This window comes from Hydra vulgaris, chromosome 06 (assembly GCF_038396675.1).
Source record: "Hydra vulgaris chromosome 06, alternate assembly HydraT2T_AEP".
NCBI classification, from domain to species: Eukaryota; Metazoa; Cnidaria; class Hydrozoa; order Anthoathecata; family Hydridae; genus Hydra; species Hydra vulgaris.
In genome coordinates this window covers 13,158,888-13,177,460 of record NC_088925.1, presented here as the reverse complement: position 1 = coordinate 13,177,460, position 18,573 = coordinate 13,158,888, and the positions used below count along the sequence as shown (strand labels likewise).

The window sequence follows — 18,573 nt, the reverse complement described above, 5'->3', positions numbered from 1 at the left end:
TTACACCATACAAATATGCATAAAGGAATCATGGAATCCAAATCATACATCATTTTGAAATTATTGTATAATTTACAGACCGGTCAGTAAATTACTACAAAAGGGCATTAAAATCTGTCGAAATTATTCAGAATAACCTATTTAACAAACAGAAGTTTCTTCAATAAAGTTAAAATTTAATTTTTAATAAAAATAACTTACAGCAAACGAACTTTCTGAAATTTGGAGTACTTACAACTGCAATAGGCAGGTATAACAGCAGAAATTATATCTAAAAATGTAAAAATATTATTATTAGAAACACAGATACACAATAACGTGTTAAAAATATTTTGTTAATTCATTTTAAAAATATATAAATTAAAAACATTTAAAACTAAATAAGTATAAAATAAGAAAGTTACTCTTTAAGATTGCTTATGTGAACCTATGAAAACGCCTAAGATAAAAAAAAATTAAAATAACATAGAAAAATGTTTTTATTCTAAAACTCATTTCTTGGCTTTTAGTGAATGATTGGAAGTAGCAAGTTTCAATAACGAAACAAACTAATAATCATTTTTTAACAATAGACATCATCGAGAAGGTAAGCCAAGTTGTCTATCAACACAAAACATCACAACAATAACATCACAATCACAAAACACAGACCCTGTGGCACTAAACGCTCCTAAGTCACACTTGTGTCACTAAGTAATGGGTTAACTTTTAACCAAAACTAGTGATCATCCTGAAAAGCCTAAAGGTGGCTTTATTTGCAGATGACATAAGAAACAAATGGATTTCAATCATCTTGTTTAAGAACTGACTTGCTAACTGTTGTTACAGAATGGTACTACATAGCATTACATAGAGGTGGTTAGGCAAATTCTACTGCTCTGGATATCAAAGGCTTTCGATAAAGTCTGGCATGATGGATTTACCCATCTTTTTGCAATTTTTTAAGTTGTCTGTTAATTGTTATCTAGCTATATATGCAGTAGTGGTGTTGTGGTAAAACGCTCGCTTCATAAGCGAGAGGTTCCGAGTTCGATCCCTACCACGTCCCTGGTAGTACCGCACTCAACTAGTTTCTCCGAGCAGCGGCCTTGTTCGTCGAGGTTCGTGTTTCGGAGTTATAGAGTTGAGAGAGGGTTATAACCACTATTAAGTAGCCTCCTAATCTGTAGTGGCCTTCTTGGCCTTGAGGAGGTGAATAACAAAAAAAAAAAAAAAAAAAAATATATATATAAACTTCATCTAGGCTCTTCCAGTAACTTCCAACTTTAAAAGTAATTACCTTCTGATGCTTGCTCTACCCCTACTTCTATCCACAATAGTAAAATTGTTCCCAATCAAATTACTGTTTTTGTACCTTCTGATTTAGTTTTGAAAATTGCTAATGATGACTTTTCATGCTGTTACCCCAACTTCTATTGCATACATCCCTTTAGGAAATGGTTCTAAAAACTTTCTTATTAAAACGCAATTTAATCAAGAGAATCTTCCAGTTTCTAATTTGGATACTACCTATATTACCTGGTGATTTCACCTATCAAATAAAGACATTTTAACTTGTAACATGTAATTGACGTTCTTGAAGAAGGTAGATATATCTAATGGTCTAATTATAAGCAAGGGTTTTGAGTCTTTAATTAACAAACACTTATGCTCTCCTCTTGAATCTAATAATTTACTTTCTGATCATCACTATGGATTTCAATCGCCTCATTTTACAGCTGATACTACCATTTATTCCTGCCTTGATAAGAACGCAACACTCTCTGATTGCTTGAAGGGGGCATTTGAGCTTAAAAAGGATCTCACTTCTGCTACAGCATTAGGCTCACAGTGGCTGGTGAACTTTAACTCAAAGAAAACTTAATTTTTTTCAGCTAATCGTTATCGCCATAATCTAGATCTTCCTATATTTATTAACAGTAATGTACTCCATGAGTCATCTACCCTTCGTCTTCTAGGATTAACTCCTATTTCCTATCTTTCTTGGAAACTGTATATCAAATCCATTGCAAAATTAGCATCTGCTAAGATTGCATCTCTTTATCGAGCTCAACACTTTCTTACTCTGGACTTTATTCTTTATCTCTATAAATCTCAAATCTTTCCTAGTATGAAATACTGTTGCCCCATCTGGGGCGGATCTTCCAATAATGCCCTTTCTCTTTTAGTCAAGGTTCAAAAATGCATTGTAAACATAGTTCACATTGTCGTAATGTTGCTTCTCTTTCTCTTTTCTACAAATACTATAATGGGCACTGCTCTAAAGAGCTAGCGTCTCTTGTGCCATCTACTGAAATTCATTCTCGTGTTACTCGTCATTCAATTAAGTCTTATCCTTTTATTGTGACTGAAATTGTAATAAAGTTGCAAAGACAAATAAATTTCGAAAAAAAAAAAAAAAATCAAAAAGAAAAGAGAAATGTTGTTAACAAAACCTCAGATTAGAGGGTGACACAAGTTTATTAACAAAAATTAAAAATAAAAATAATTATAGAATAACAAGACCTGCCGCTGTAGCCAACCATTGTCCCACTGTCATAGTGTTGCTTCTCTTACTCTTTTCTACAAATACTATAAAGGGTGATGTTTTAAGGAGCTAGTGAAAGTCCAACAGAACACAAACATACACAAAATGACTGACGGGTACATAAACACAAACATACATATAGTGACTTACGGGTGCGTCAACACCGCTCCAGAGATCCAACAGAACACAAACATACACAAAATGACTGACGGGTACATAAACACAAACATACATATATTGACTTACGGGTGCGTAAACACAAACATACAAATAATTACTAATCAGTAGATCAACACCGCTGTAGAGGTGAACAGAAGACAGGTATTCATATTATGACTTGTAGATGCACCTACAAAAATATACATATAATGACTCACAAATACCTAAACACAAGGATAGATATATTAATGGTATATCAGTGCAAAAATAGAAAGCATAACTTACCAGTATGTTGTCATGGATGCAGAGGTCCAACAGAAATCAAATATACATATAAAGAATTGTGGGTGCGCAAACACTGCTCCAGATGACCAAACAGATTACAAACATAAAGACATTAAATTGAATAATAATAATAGCAAATATAAATGCAATAAATTGAAGTTGAATTGACATTGCGTCAAAAACAATATTAACAACATTTTTGTTTTTTTCTAATTTCGCCCTCCACATAGCCATCAGCCTTTCCCTCTATCACAACACATTTCATCCTCCACTCTTTGACTAACTCAATATCGTATTTATCCTCAAATCCGTCACATAATATCTCAAACTCGCATTCATAATCAAGTTCATTGTCATCTAAAACACTTACTACGAGCCCTGAATACCATACATCCTTTCCACCTTCATCTACCATTTTATGTTTAATTCTTTTTCCTAAAAACTTTGGAACCCCTCCCTTTGATGTGCCTGCTCTTATTATTTTTCTAGTTTCCAATAATAATTTAGTGTCACCCTCTAATCTGACCTTTTTTTTTAATGTTAACAACATTTCTTGTCTTTCATTATTCTGTCTGATGACTGAACATTTTATTGTATTTGCTCGTTGTTCTGGAGCATCTTTTAAAAACTTAAAAATTGATAGCAGGTTTGTTTTTAACGCCTCTATACCAAATTTTTTGTAATTTTCACCTTTTACCTTTTCTCCTAACTGTAGCCACTTTTCTGGAAATTTTTGCTGTAGTACTTTTTTTCGAAATTTAATTTGTCTTTGCAACTTCATTACAATTTCATTTTCAGTACCTAAGATTTGCTCCAAATTCTCTTTACACAAAATTAAACCACCATCCTTCCCAATTTCTGTTGTCGAAAACTCTTTTTCTTCGCTTGCCTTTTGCTCCTTTACTTCCTTTTCTAAGTTGCGCTTGTCCATCTCATCGATTTTGTACTGCAATATATTTGCTTTTTTTTCTCTGTACTTTCTGATATATCCTTTTCTATTTCGCCTTGCTAGTAAAACTAGCCTTGCCAATTTTTCCTGGGATTTCCCATATATCCAATCAGCTGTTTTGTTATTGTTAAACATGATGACACCAGCTGCAGCTACTGTTGTCATGTTAGGTTTCATTTTTAACCTGCGGTCATAAGAAGCAAAGTCACGTTCAGACACAATGTTAGTACGCGGACAGTTTTGAGTTTCCTCAAGGACACCAACATCTGGATTGTGATATTTCCCTCCAGGCAATTGGTCTCTTAACTGACTCTTGATCATAACTGAACACGAACAACATATAACTTCAAGACATTCTTGTGTTAAGGCATCCAAAAGTGGGTCATTACAGTTAAAAAACAAACAATCAAACAATTCATTCTTAGTGAGATATTTGACATCAAAAAATGTAGAACCACTTAACATTATTAATGCATCAGAAGAACAACAAACAAAATAATTAAACATTTGCAACCAAACGGTATTTAAAGAAAAAATATGACCTTCCTCTTCAATAATACGAAAAAGAGGTCCTGATATCAGTTTATTAAAAATTCCCAGAGCTCTGGTTGAAGAATGAAAAATTATGTTGTCAATACCATGCCTAATTGATTCATGAAGGAAATTTGAACCATCAAGATTAAAAACAAATTCTTTAAGATGATCTTTATGAAAATACGTTGCTCCACCAAGTAAAAATATAATGTTAAACCGATGATGCAGAAATAAAACCATAAAATTTTTTGAAAACTTTTTATGCAAAAATGCCCTCCATTCATCAGCTTTCCCGTTCCGTTGATCGCCATGTCTATAGCTTGTAAGTTTTGAAAGTTCATACAAAATATCAAATCATGATGCATTTGAGAAATTTTTAATTTTTCATTTAAAGGAAGTAGATCATAGTTTTCAACAACAAAAGGCAAAATTGCTTCTCTTCAATGTTTAAATTGGCTAAAAAAACTTGAATTAACTATGGTGCCATCTGTCATCAAAGATTTGAACGAAAAAATAAGCTTCCGAAGATCATCCTCATAGTTTTCCTTTTCAGGAGAAAATATCTGAGACATATCAGTGAGTAAATTTTTTAGCTCTCCAAAATAAGATTGCGCCTCGCCTGAAAACATATCTTCTATCCCAAACGTGTAGCTTCCAGATGACGTTGTGACTTGAAAACTACCAATCTCTCTAAAGTTATACTTTGTGCCATCTGTATGAAGAACATTGTGTGTACTATCCAATATAGCCTCTCTAACCTGTGCTTTTGATAAAAGGTTCATTTCACTAAAAAATTCAGCAGCCAAAGAGTTTTTTTGGAAGTGTGCCACATGAAATTCCAGCCATTTTTTGTAGTACAGTTCTGATAACTGATTCAACATTGTTAACAGAAACATTTTTACTTAAAAGGTCATAATATACAGAGCGAATTTCATCATTATATCTACCTTCTTCAAAAACATTAATTACATTTTTTTCAAAAAAGTTAACTCTTTCCTTCAGCTCTTCTGAAAGATTTTCAAAGTAATTTAAACTCTCCTTTAAGATTGAATCATTCGTTTCATCAGATGTTTTCAAAACAGTGTTTTCAATTTTTTTCTTAAAATACCATGCCTTTTGTCTATCTGATTGTGAACGTTTTCTAGCCAAATCAATTTCTTTTTCTAATCTAAAATTTTTTTGCAACAATTGGTTAATCCTACAATCCTTTCTAACTTCTATTTTGTTGACATTTCTGACATTGTATTTTGACAAGATTGCTTGATATTTTCTTTTATATTCATTACATCTTTTATTAATTTGTCTATTTTGTAATTTAAGATAATTAATTCTCTATTCTGTTTGTATTTTTTTATTTGATAGGCCAAATCTCCTGATAATGTAGGTAGTTTTTTATCTGAATTGGAAACTGGCAGATTCACTTCATTAACTTGTGCTTCAAGAAGAAAATTTTCAGAATCATTTCCTAAAGGGGTGTATACAATATAGCTTGGGGTAACAGAACACAAAAAATCATCATTAGCAATTTGCAAGTTCAAATCAGAAGATACAGAAACAGTAATTTGATTTGGAACAATTTCACTATTGTGGATAGAAGTTGGGGTAGAACAAGCATCAGAAGGTGACAAACCAACAACATCCGGAAAAGCACCAATAAAAGATAAAGCAGAGCTTAAAAAATACTTTGTTAAATCAAAATTTTTGGCACAATTTACTTTTGCAATAAAATCTTTTGACTTTTGAAGGCACTTGATCAGTATAACTCTAGATATAGGGTATTTAAACAAGGATGTAAAAAATACTGAAAGATTTGGCCATGTCAAGTTAAATTTATCTTTTTCTTTACAAATTTGTAAAAAATGGCGATTGGTTAAAACAAAATCTGGATTTTTGAGGGATACAATGCCTCCATTAATATTAAGATAATCCATAACAGTGTCAGATACTAAAATTAAAATTAAACTTAATTTAAGTGACATAAAGAAAAATAAGGGGTGGATTATTTTGGTTTCAATAAATTGAATTAATAAAATAAAAAAAATTTGTGCTACAGTATTCCTAATTTATAATTTTGACTTACTTTCTTGACTTATAGATGGAGCAACCATTTTGGTGAGACTATTGTTAATGTCAACACCTAAAAAAAAGGAATTAAAATAATTATTACAAGAGTTCATAGTATTTAATCAACAAACAAATAGAGGCAAATAAATATAAAAAGATATAAAGAATTTCTTACACAACTCCATTTTCATAAGCTTTTGTTGAATACTATTTTTAGGTTTCTGTTTTGAAAAAAACAGTTTAAATAAGAGCAATCTGTAGTTAAAATAGTAAAAATCAAGATTTTAACTTTCTTGAAGAATGCAGACCTTTTACCTGGGAAAAAGTAAAAGATGTATTTTCATTTGATTAAAATTTTAAGAATTATACTTTCACTTTCAATTTAATTTTCATAATCTAACCAAAACAAACGCAAAAATCAAAACAGATAACGTCATTAAATACGCGAACAAAAGCATATATATATACACATAATTTATATATGCAAATCCTAAGTACCAATTCTTTAGGTAAACTTAAGTAAATACTTGTTTTAAATAGAGGAAAGGCTAAACTTGCAATTTCCACCTGGACGTTTTTCAAAAACACTTTTTTTTTATATAAATCAACCTTGAAGTTTTTAAACGCTGAGAACTAAAATTTTTTGTATAAATGTTAAAAAACGTCCAGATTCCATTAGATTCCTCGTCCTTTTCTTAATAAATATGGAAAGTTTCATAAAAATTAGATGTGTTTAAGATCTTAGGAATCCTTACCTTCAAAAGCTTCGTTTAAAAAAAACGGTCTCAAGATATGGGTAATATATAAATGAAGCCATACAAAGCTTAGTACTTTCTATATATGGTTGGAAAGTGAGTATATTTTGAAATTGAGTAAACTAACTGATGCAAAAAACCTCAAGGCGCTGGCTTAACCATACAAAAAGATATAACAGAGCAAAGTTTATGAAAATTACGTGTTTTTTGTCAAACGTCAAATGTTTTTTGTTAAGCCGTGGAATTGCTACCTATATGGTGTTAAAATATTTTTTTGGTGATATTTTATGATTTATGCTAATTTATTTCACTAAAAGTTTAACAGATTTTTCATAAATATTACTTTAGAAAGTATTTAAAAAATGCTAAGATGTTATAATAAAAAAATAAAACCCAAGTACAATGCTGATAGTTTGGAAAGAGCAATTGTGTTAGTATGTGAGAAAAAAAAATACTATTTATCATGCTGCTAAAGAATGTTCTGTTCCTAAAGAAACATTGAGACAAAGAATAAAACAACAAGAATTTAATGCAAACAAACGTGAAGGTTGAAAAAATGTGCTGAGTGATAATGATGAAACTGTGATTGTAGCTGCAGCGCAGTATTGTCAAAGATATGGTCTTCCATTAGATTCTCTTGACATTTGTAATTTAGTAGGTCAATTTTGCACAACAATGAGGATAAAAACTACTTTTAAAAATGGAATTCTTGGAAAAGATTGAATAATTTCATTTAAGAAGCGTCATGTTGATAAACTTCGATTACGCAAACCTGAAATACTTACATTTTCAAGAGCTAAAAGTTTAACACATGAAGTTGTAGATAAATTTTTTACTATTTTCCACAAATCACTTAACGAAGAGAGTATTTGTAGATCCAAAAAGCAAAGATGCCTATGAACTGGCTGGTTCTTCTGGTAAAGCTATGTACTCTGTGCTGTTCTGTGTGTCTGCAGATGGAAGATATCTTCCGCCATTTGTTGTTTTTAAGGGATAAGGCTATCTGTATTCTAAATGAGTAGAAAATGGACCACCAGGATGTGCCTTTGGGGCAACAGCAAGTGGATGGATGCAAGACTTTCTGTTTGAAAACTGGTATTTTACTTGAATTTTATAATTTTCACTTTTTTATTTTAACTTTTTTTTCTTTCCTTTATTTTATTAATGTATTTACACTGAATAGCCTTTGTTGTTCTTGAAGGCGGTACAAATAATTCAATAGAAGTAAATGCATTCTTTGTTTAGGTTTGTCGAACACTTCATACCATTTGTTGACCAAGATCAAAAACCAATACTCCTGCTTTATGACGGTCATGGAAGTCATTTAACATATGGTACTATAAAAGCGGCCATGGACAACCATATCCAAATTATTTATCTTCCACCAAATTACTCACACGCATTACAACCGTTAGATGTAGCTGTCTTTGGACCATTAAAGAATGAGTGGAGAAAAATTTTAAAGCAGTTTGCAAGAGAAATACAACAAAAAAATATTGATAAGACAGCTTTTACAGGATTATTGAAACAATTGTGTCAAAGACTCTCTCCAGCAAATGCTATAGCAGGATTTCGTGGTACAGGTATCTCACCATTAAGTAAAGAAAAGATGGAAACAAGAATAACAGGTATTGACTTTCTCAATCAATCACCTGAACGTTAAAGCCCTAAATCTCCAAGAATACAAACGCCAAGATCAGCTATGCGAGAAGCTTTAAGGTCAATCATATGTCCTAATGTATCTGCAGAAACTGCAGCAATAATTGAACACCAAAAACAAAAAAGGAAGCAAAATGTGGAGAACTCCTTACAAATGAGAAAGTCAAACGACGGTTACTTGAGTAACAAAAAGTCAGAGAGGAAAAAAACAAAGTTAAAAAAAAATGTACAAAAAAAACTATTACCTTTACTGAAGTATCAAAGAAATACCAAAAAAGATCTAAGAAGTGCCCAAAATAGTAGGAAGGTTACCATAAAAGTGCAATCATCAAAAAAGTAGTTATTTTTTATAAAACTTTATTAAAACATGATTTCTGTTTTAAACCACCATTTTTCTACTTTTATTTGACCGAGTTTTTCATTTTTATTGTTGTGCTGTGTATGTATGCACTTTCTTTTTCAATAAAAATAACTTAAAACTTCTTTTTAAAATAAAACCTTGTATGTATACTATAAAAAAGGTGCGTACATATAGAATGTATGTCAGATTTTTCATAAGCAGCAGTATTTTAAACCAGAACTACCAATATTTTATGTAGACCCACATTACCCCACGTAGTAGGGTAATGTGGGCCTATATAGGCATCTTTGAATAAAGGCTCCTCAGACTTATTGATAGTATTTTAAGTAATAGTTTTTTGTTAAATTTATTTAGTAGGATGTCCAATCATGATTTTAAGACATCTTTTGTCAGAAAGCCGATACCTTAACATTGTTTTTTTTTAACTCAAAGTCAGAAATAGGTAAAAATAGGCTCAGATTACCCCACCTTACCCTATTGTAGCTAGCGTCATATTGTAATCAAATCGCTGTTTAAAAAATTTTGATATGTAGCAATCAAGCAGTTATAGATTTGTAGATATTTTGTCGCTAGTTACAACGCTACAATATGTAGCTAGCGATTTCTACAAGATTGCAATGTTTAAAGTTCAATTAATCTCATAATTATAATAGATTCAGAACTAAAAATTGAATTTTTATAGATGCTATAGACATTACAAAAAAAAAAATCGCTTGGAAATTGCTATATAACTAGTCGCTACCTCATTTCCCACCGGGAGATGTGCTTATTTATGGAATAGCTTGCGTAGCAAATTGGTTAGTGCACAATCTGTTAACAGTTTTAAACCAGGTTTTGATTGCTGAATGAGCAGCAATCAAATTTAATGACAATTGTTTGCTGTTTACTTTGAAAAATATTGGGTAATTAATACAAAAATTTGGGCATTATGTCATTGTGTGGATCAAGTCATAAATTCAAATATTTATATGGAGTTTTTCCAAAAAGTTTTTAAGTACAGTTACCTGCAAGGATAACAAAAAATGTATAATTTCTTTGTCTTTAGAGACAAATAAAAAGATAATAAAATTAACAAAATAATAGATCAGCTATAAACTGATATAGTGCATTCTAGGCACATTATCATACATAAATTGTACATAGTTGTAGGCAAGCCTACAACTATATAGGCCATGTATATAGTTTTACCATGGACGATGAAGTAGCGGGGCTAGTACATTCAGAAATCAATACAGGCTTTTAAAACACCAAAAATCGGGTGAATCAAATAAAGTTTTTACTAGTTTAATTTTTTCGTTTGCCGGATGTGGAATATCCGTTTGTCGGATTTCCACATCCGGATATTCCATAAGTTTTAATACAATCAAATTAAGGAGCTATTTTTGTATTTTGCCGATCGCATTATTTGAAAAGATCAATTAACTACATTTTGAATAGATCAATTAACTTGTGTGATTAACGCATACGAAGTCCAAAAAAAATATATATATATTCACAAAGGCATTTAAAAGCAAGCACCGTCATCAACTTTTTTTTTGCTGCGAGAGTACTATTATTTAAACCTGATTTGATGTAGTTCTTATTTTATGCAGCTTATCTGATTAAAGTATTTTTCTTCGTTAAGTAAATGAGTAATAAATATTTTTGAGTCCGTAAGTCTAGAAAAACTTAACATTAAAAGAAACCGGAACTAACATGCAAGTTAATAAAATAACAAAATAAAATTTTTATTCAAAATCAATTTAACCTATAATACAAAAAAAAGTCATTCAATCGGAAATAAATTTCCGACAAGAAAGTGGTAAAGTTGTTTTTAATTGAGTTTATGCTCTTGAGTTGTTGCAGGTGTAAATAATAATAGAAAATATTTTTCTCGTTTATGCGTTTCTAAAACTAAATTGACTTAAAAAAATTAAATCATTAAGAAATAATGATTTAAAATTGAAAATGAAATGTAAAATACTTTAAAACATTTTATAAGAAAGCTCTCTTTTTTTTTCTGCTTGTTTACATTTGTCGTCGTTTTTCAAAAACAAACAAACGAAGCTTCTGAAAGAGGATCATAATGATCTTATCATCAGAACCTTTTACAAGTTTAAAACCTTTTTTACATCAAAACATAAACAAGAATAACAGATTACAATAAATCGGGTTATAAATTAAAAACATAAATCTAAAGAAGAACCTAATGCTATATACAGGGTCAGACTGGCATTTAGGGGTCCAGGGGGAGACATAGATAGGGCTCTTATGTAGCAAAAAATTTAGCAAAAATAAGTTAAACCCTTAAATACATAGCTTTTTGTTGAAAGAGTATTGGAAATTTCTAATAACGTGCATGCATATTTCTATATCTTTGACCATGCACTCCGTCTATCAATTTAATCAACACGTTTAAAAAAAAAATCCATGTGCAAGATTTTAAAAACCTAGTAATCCTAAAATGCCGCGTCGCACCACTTTATTTTCTGCACATTATCGTCATGCTATAATAGATTTATTGTTCTTGTAACCAAATACGATATTTTATTTTATTGTTTAAAGAACATATAGCCATTAACACAAAATTATTTTAGTTTTATAATATGTTAAATATTTTATTTATTATAATATAAAATTTTTTAAATTAAATATATAAAAATATTCTAAGAAATTTTTTTTATAGGAAAATGAGGAACTTTTTAGATTAACCCATTTTACCGTATTTAAAGCTGAACTCCAATTGTATTTCACTATATATTTTTTATAAATACAAAAAAGTGAAACATAATGTTTACTAAGAAATAATAATATTTTAGATAATTAAATCTCCAGCCCCATTAAATATTTCTGGTTGGGAAGCACTTGCTTCCTATGGTTGGGAAGCCTGGCTTCTTATGGTTGGGAAGCACTGGCTTCTTATGGTTGGGAAGCACTGGCTTCTTATGGTTGGGAAGTACTGGCTTCTTATAAGTCAGTGCTCATTGTTATAATTGTTATTACGTTCTGAATGTCATAATAAAATAACCATCAAAAGGAGGGGGCCCAAAAATAATTTGGCACCAGTGCATTACTATCCTCTCTATGGCCCTGGGCTTATATAAAACAAATATGCATGACTCGATAAAAACACGAAATTTAATGTTTTTCTGTATTAAATTAATTTTTCAATTTCTTACTCAAGATAATTTACTCTACCACTAATAAATGATAATATAAGGCTGTTTTACAATATCTTTGTATATTTTATTAAGTATTTCATATTTTAATTGTAAAAATAACCATATTTAATGTATTGCCTTTGCAAGCCTGATGCATATTAACAATAATAAATTATTATTAATTTGTATTTTTATGTATTTTATTTGTGTATCTTGATTTATAGTGAGGCCCAGGACTTTGAGACATAGCAGAGACCCGGGGGAATACCCAACTTCCCTCGCCCGTCCAACCCTGGTTATATACAATAAAAAAGTTGGATTTTTTCGTCAGAACCTATATAAATATATAAATACAATATATAAATATTTATATATATATATATATATATTTATATATTGTATTTATATAGTTATTATAAAGAGATACATAACGTATTTACTTTGTATATATATATATATATATATATATATATATATATATATATATATATATATATATATATATATATATATATATATATATATATATATATATATATATATATATATATATATATATATATATATATATATATATATATGTATATATATATTTATATATTGTATTTATATAGTTATTATAAAGAGATACATAACGTATTTACTTTGTATATATATATATATATATATATATATATATATATATATATATATATATATATATATATATATATATATATATATATAAAGTACTTAAATATATTATCAATAGTAGGGTGATTCTAAAAACAACTTTTTTTAAAAATGTCTGCTGATATCCCTTAAATGTTTTCTATATAACAATATAATACTGGGTTTAAAAAGTTTTTGAATAAAGAAATATTTTTAGGAGTTGCTACGGTCCCTCGAACATTAAATCTGTCCCTAATACTATCAAAGAAAGAGTTTTTCAAATGCCATGTTGGGTCTCAAATAAAGGAAAGTTATATAAAAATTTCAAAAATATGAATCCTTTTATAATTAAGTTATTATTTTAGATTTTAGTGAACAGAAAATGACGTTTTTTAACTAAAAATGAAAAATAGAGAATTTAACAAGATTTTTTGATTATAATTTTTATTATTGATGTTTTTTTATAAAAAAGTTTATTTTAAGTTTATTTTTAAAGTCGTAAAAGTATTGGATATATCAAAATTAGGTATAATCATTTGATTCCAAAGATATGGTTCTTGTAATGCAAAGTATGTTTATTTTGATTTTCGATATTGAGATTTTGTGTATATGTGTTGTAATAGCTGATTAGGGAATACCTTTTCCTTTTAAATGAACTTTTGTTGTTGTTATTTTTTCATAACCTCATTATTTATTGTTTTAAACTTAAAGATGTTTATAAATGCTTTCTTTGTCACTTGACAAATGCAATGTTGATTTTTCGATTAATTTAAAAAATTTTGTCAGAAAATATGTCAAATATTATTTTTGTTCTTTTAAGAATGACTAAACCTAAAAAAATAACTATTAGGACAAAATGGAAAGCAGAAGGTTTAAAAAAGGCACTATATTTTGTTAGAACTGGAAATTCAGTAGCGGCAGCATCGCGAGATTATAAAATTTCTTAAAGAACTCTCAGAGACTATTTAACGAGAAAGGATAGATCACCAAAACGTAAACTAGGTCGAAAGTGCATTATTCCCGAAACAGTAGAATTTGAGTCGAAGCAAAGAGTATTTTTGTCTCCAAGAAATAGAATTTGATATAACAAGAATATAACTTATGCAAATGAAATATGTACTCAAAAAAATCAGCCACATTGTTTCAAGAATGAAATTGCTAGTACTTATTTTAATAGTTTTTATTTTTTATTTTTTATTCGAATTTAAAAATTAATCAAAATCAGTTTTGCCCATATATATAAATGAAATAGTAAAATTAAAATAACTATAGTTAAATAAAAATAGTTTTATGCAAAGATTGACTTCCAGTATTTCTCAGGCGCCATCCTGATGTTGGTCCTAGGAAATGTGAAAGTTTGAGTTATGGCAGGCTAATGCGATTTAATGCTGAAACTTTTTAAAACTTTTACAATCTTGTTGATAAAGTCAACGAAAAACTAAATTTGGCACACCATCCTGAATTGATTTACAACGTTGATTGCAATTAGCAATGACTGGCACTAATGTAGTAATGGTAAAAAAAGGAGTAAAGCCTGTACACATAGTTACTCATGCAGATAGAAAAGAAACTGTTACTGTAGTTGCATGTACTGATTCGACTTATGATTTTGTATAAAAGAAAAAATTCGAAGCATGAGTACGGGGATAATTTGCCACCTGGAGGCATTTTTCGCATGACTTCAAAAGGATATATTACTAAGGAAGAATTCTGTACTTTTTTGCTAGAATGCGTTGGAAGACAAAGCAAATGGATGTTTTTAAACATCCATTTGCTTTGCCTTCCAACGCGTTCTAGTCACTAACTTCAACCTCTAGACAAAAGCGTTTTCAAACCATTAAAAACTTACTGGAATGTTTCCATTAATAATTTCCGAAGAAACTTTCCTGGATGATCACTGTCAAAGCTGCAATTTTCACTATTATTTACTGAAGCATGATTGCGTACCGCTACACCAGCAAATGCCATATCAGGATTCAGATCAACAGGAATCTATCCTTTCAACCCTAATATTATCCTCCAAGTAGCTTTTGCACCCAGTGAAATTTCTAATTGCATAAACGTCAAAAATCCTGATGTTGACAAGTTTAGTACTTTGGAACCTGGATTTTCAGACCCTGCATCTAGTATCCGTTCAACAATTCCATCACCTAAAATAATTAGAAAAGTAAAAACTAGAAGATCATTAAATTGTTGTTGTTGTTGTTGTTGTTGTTGTTGTTGTTGTTGTTGTTGTTGTTGTTGTTGTTGTTGTTGTTGTTGATTGAAATTTTAGTTGCGGATAAAGTTACTGAAACGCCCAGGCCAAGTCAAACAAAAATGGCCATGAAACATAATTTGAAAATAACTCAAAAATCATCGAAAAAAGAAGTAAGAATGACGAAGATACGTTTTGTGGTGATTGCGGACTCTTTTACAACGACAAAAGAAAAAAGATGACTGGATTCAATGCGTTGGATGCAAAACTTGGTTCCATGAGCACTGTGACACAGAAAGCATCATAAAAAAAAGATTATGCACTTTGTGCAAAGTAGGGTGTACAGCAAGTAGCGAAAGTGACTAAACGATTAGATTTGTAACAAAAAGTTAAATAAATAACATGATTTTATGAATAATGATTGATTTTTTATTCGTTTCTTTAACGTAATCTGCGTTATTAATAACGAAATATATAAAAAAATGTGGGTGGAGATATTGGGCGCATATGAGACTTATATCACCATTAGTACCGTTTTAAGAAAAATGATATTTCCTTGAAATTATTTTAGGTGTGAGCAACAAATCTATAATATTTCTAGAGCTAAATAATCTTACTACCTAATCAAAAATAGATTTTTTCAAAATGTAGAATTTGCATAAAAATAATCAACTAAATATAAAAGGGTCGTGTTATTAGACTACTTTACCCTATGTGTTAATAAATGAGTAATAAAGTTGCGCAATCCGTTACTTTCAGATATTTTTGAGCAAATATAGTCAATATGTGGTTTTCATGTAATATTCTCGTTGAGAATCACTCCTAAAAATTTTGTAACAAAATCTCTTATTTCAATCTTTATTTCATCTTTATTTCAACTTCATCAATAAATGTTTTGGGCCATGTTGGGATAAATTTGTGATGTTTTTAAGAGAGAGCGAATGGAAAAAAATCTATTTGGTTTTATTAATATTAAGAGTTAATTTATTACATCTGAACCAAGTAGATATGTTTTAAGTTATCATTCATTGTAGAAAAGAGTTTGAATATATTTAGTCAGGAATAAGTTGGTGTCGTCGGCAAACATGCTTTATTTAACCATTTTTATAGATAAAGAACAAAACTAATTTTTTTTCTACTATTTTTTTTCCTAATAAATTTATTCATTGTAATTTTATTTTGCCATTTTGATCAGTGATCAATAAAATAGAAAATTCGGCGGTTTTACCCAATATTTTATAATAAAAGTGGTTTATATATTTGTAAAGCCCTAACACAGTGCTAGGTGGGATTAATTCCATAGTATGCGATTTTGATTTTAACCTTGTAAATGATTAAATATGTGATCATTCTAGGTAGTTGCAGTGACTTAACTAACTACTTGACTACTTTTCTGATATTAATTCTTAATTGATATCAATTCTTAATTGATATCAATTCTTAATTGATATCAATTCTTAATTGATATCAATTCTTAATTGATATCAATTCTTAATTGATATCAATTCTTAATTGATATCAATTCTTAATTGATATCAATTCTTAATTGATATCAATTCTTAATTGATATCAATTCTTAATTGATATCAATTCTTAATTGATATCAATTCTTAATTGATATCAATTCTTAATTGATATCAATTCTTAATTGATATCAATTCTTAATTGATATCAATTCTTAATTGATATCAATTCTTAATTGATATCAATTCTTAATTGATATCAATTCTTAATTGATATCAATTCTTAATTGATATCAATTCTTAATTGATATCAATTCTTAATTGATATCAATTCTTAATTGATATCAATTCTTAATTGATATCAATTCTTAATTGATATCAATTCTTAATTGATATCAATTCTTAATTGATATCAATTCTTAATTGATATCAATTCTTAATTGATATCAATTCTTAATTGATATCAATTCTTAATTGATATCAATTCTTAATTGATATCAATTCTTAATTGATATCAATTCTTAATTGATATCAATTCTTAATTGATATCAATTCTTAATTGATATCAGAGAAGTAGTCACTGCAACTAGCTACTCTAGTAATGCAAGAAAATCCAAAAAAAAATGTTTTTATGCCTAAAAAATTATTTCTTTATGTTTAAAAATAATTTAGATTTATTTTTATACAACCACTCTAACCACTGCGTCGTGGCTTCTTAACGTTTAAAGTTCTATAGAATGTATTTAAACTAAAGCAAATTTCATATTTTTTGTTGTATCTTGTTGAATAATGTATGGTTAGAAGGGTATTGCGATATATATGTTTGGTTGGAATCGTCTTAAGCTACTCTTTAATATTTTACAAAGAAAAAAAAAGAGAAAAAAACTTAACCAAACTAAGCACCGGCATATAAACGAATAGCGAATAGTAATTTGCTAAACTTCGGTATAAAAGTTAAACGAATATTCACTATTCGACTTTGTTTAACTTTAATTGGCAAAGATAAAGAAACTTTGCCAGTGCTTAAACAAAACCCTTTAATGCTTGAAAAATTTACATTTTCTTTTTTATCTTAATAGTTTAAGGAATAAATAATCCCAAGATCAAGTTTTAACTTGATCTTGGTATTATTTATTATAGGTACCAAGATCAAGATTTAACTTGGTGATTTTATTTCTGATTTGAATAATTCTTTATAGTCCATTTCTTTTACATTGAAAAACTATTAATTCTGAAAACTCAAGCATAAACATTAAATTCCTTTGCAAGTTGCAGCTAACTTTTTCATCTTTGAAAATATACTCCATTCCAGGTTATTTAGTAAAGTTAGGCCGAGACCTTTTATATATTATAATGACCAATACAATGGTATTGTATAATTGTATTATTATTTTCATAACTTTTGTTCACAGAATATGAAAATTTTTAAGCTACTTTCTTCAAGTTAACACCCAAAGTTCAAAAACCACCTGATTTTTGATGTAATCGTAAATTCATACGTTTGGCATAATTAAATTGATAAAAAATAAATGCTTTTAAACTTTCTTTTCTGTCTTTCTCACACAAACACACCAAAAGTTAATACATTTTCTGGTAGCCACTGCATATTAAAGTGCAGCCTTAAAATTAACATACTATATTAAGGTTTATCAAACACAAATGACCAAAATTAAAATTAAAATTATAAAATTCTCATAAAATTTTTGAGACAGATATACTTTGGCCACGCATACAAAAAGTAAAAATTCTGCTCATTTTTACATTAAGTAATCAATGTAATTATGCACCATAAAACTGATGATCACCGAATTAAATCTCAATTATACAAG

The 18,573-nt window shown here is 29.1% G+C and overlaps 1 protein-coding gene and 2 long non-coding RNA genes across 3 annotated transcripts; 1 reads left to right on the top strand and 2 right to left on the bottom strand.

Moving 5' to 3' along the window:
- Positions 1-193: 193 nt before the first annotated feature.
- On the bottom strand, positions 194-2,919 carry LOC136080959 (uncharacterized). Its single transcript, XR_010638762.1, has 3 exons — positions 2,796-2,919; positions 405-439; positions 194-271 (listed from the first exon to the last, which is right to left on the bottom strand). It is a non-coding gene; the product is annotated as an uncharacterized LOC136080959 (long non-coding RNA).
- A 3,303-nt stretch (positions 2,920-6,222) lies between these two features.
- LOC136080958 (uncharacterized) lies at positions 6,223-6,762 on the bottom strand. Its single transcript, XR_010638761.1, has 3 exons — positions 6,694-6,762; positions 6,535-6,591; positions 6,223-6,399 (listed from the first exon to the last, which is right to left on the bottom strand). It is a non-coding gene; the product is annotated as an uncharacterized LOC136080958 (long non-coding RNA).
- Positions 6,763-8,501: 1,739 nt separating this feature from the next.
- LOC136081210 (uncharacterized) lies at positions 8,502-8,936 on the top strand. Its single transcript, XM_065798508.1, has one exon. It carries the CDS (start codon positions 8,502-8,504, stop codon positions 8,934-8,936), a length of 435 nt encoding a protein of 144 aa, XP_065654580.1.
- Positions 8,937-18,573: the final 9,637 nt, after the last annotated feature.

Excerpts from the sequence above, each read along its gene's own strand:
- LOC136081210 (XM_065798508.1), top strand. The coding sequence starts at position 8,502 with ATGCATTCTTTGTTTAGGTTTGTCGAACACTTCATACCATTTGTTGAC.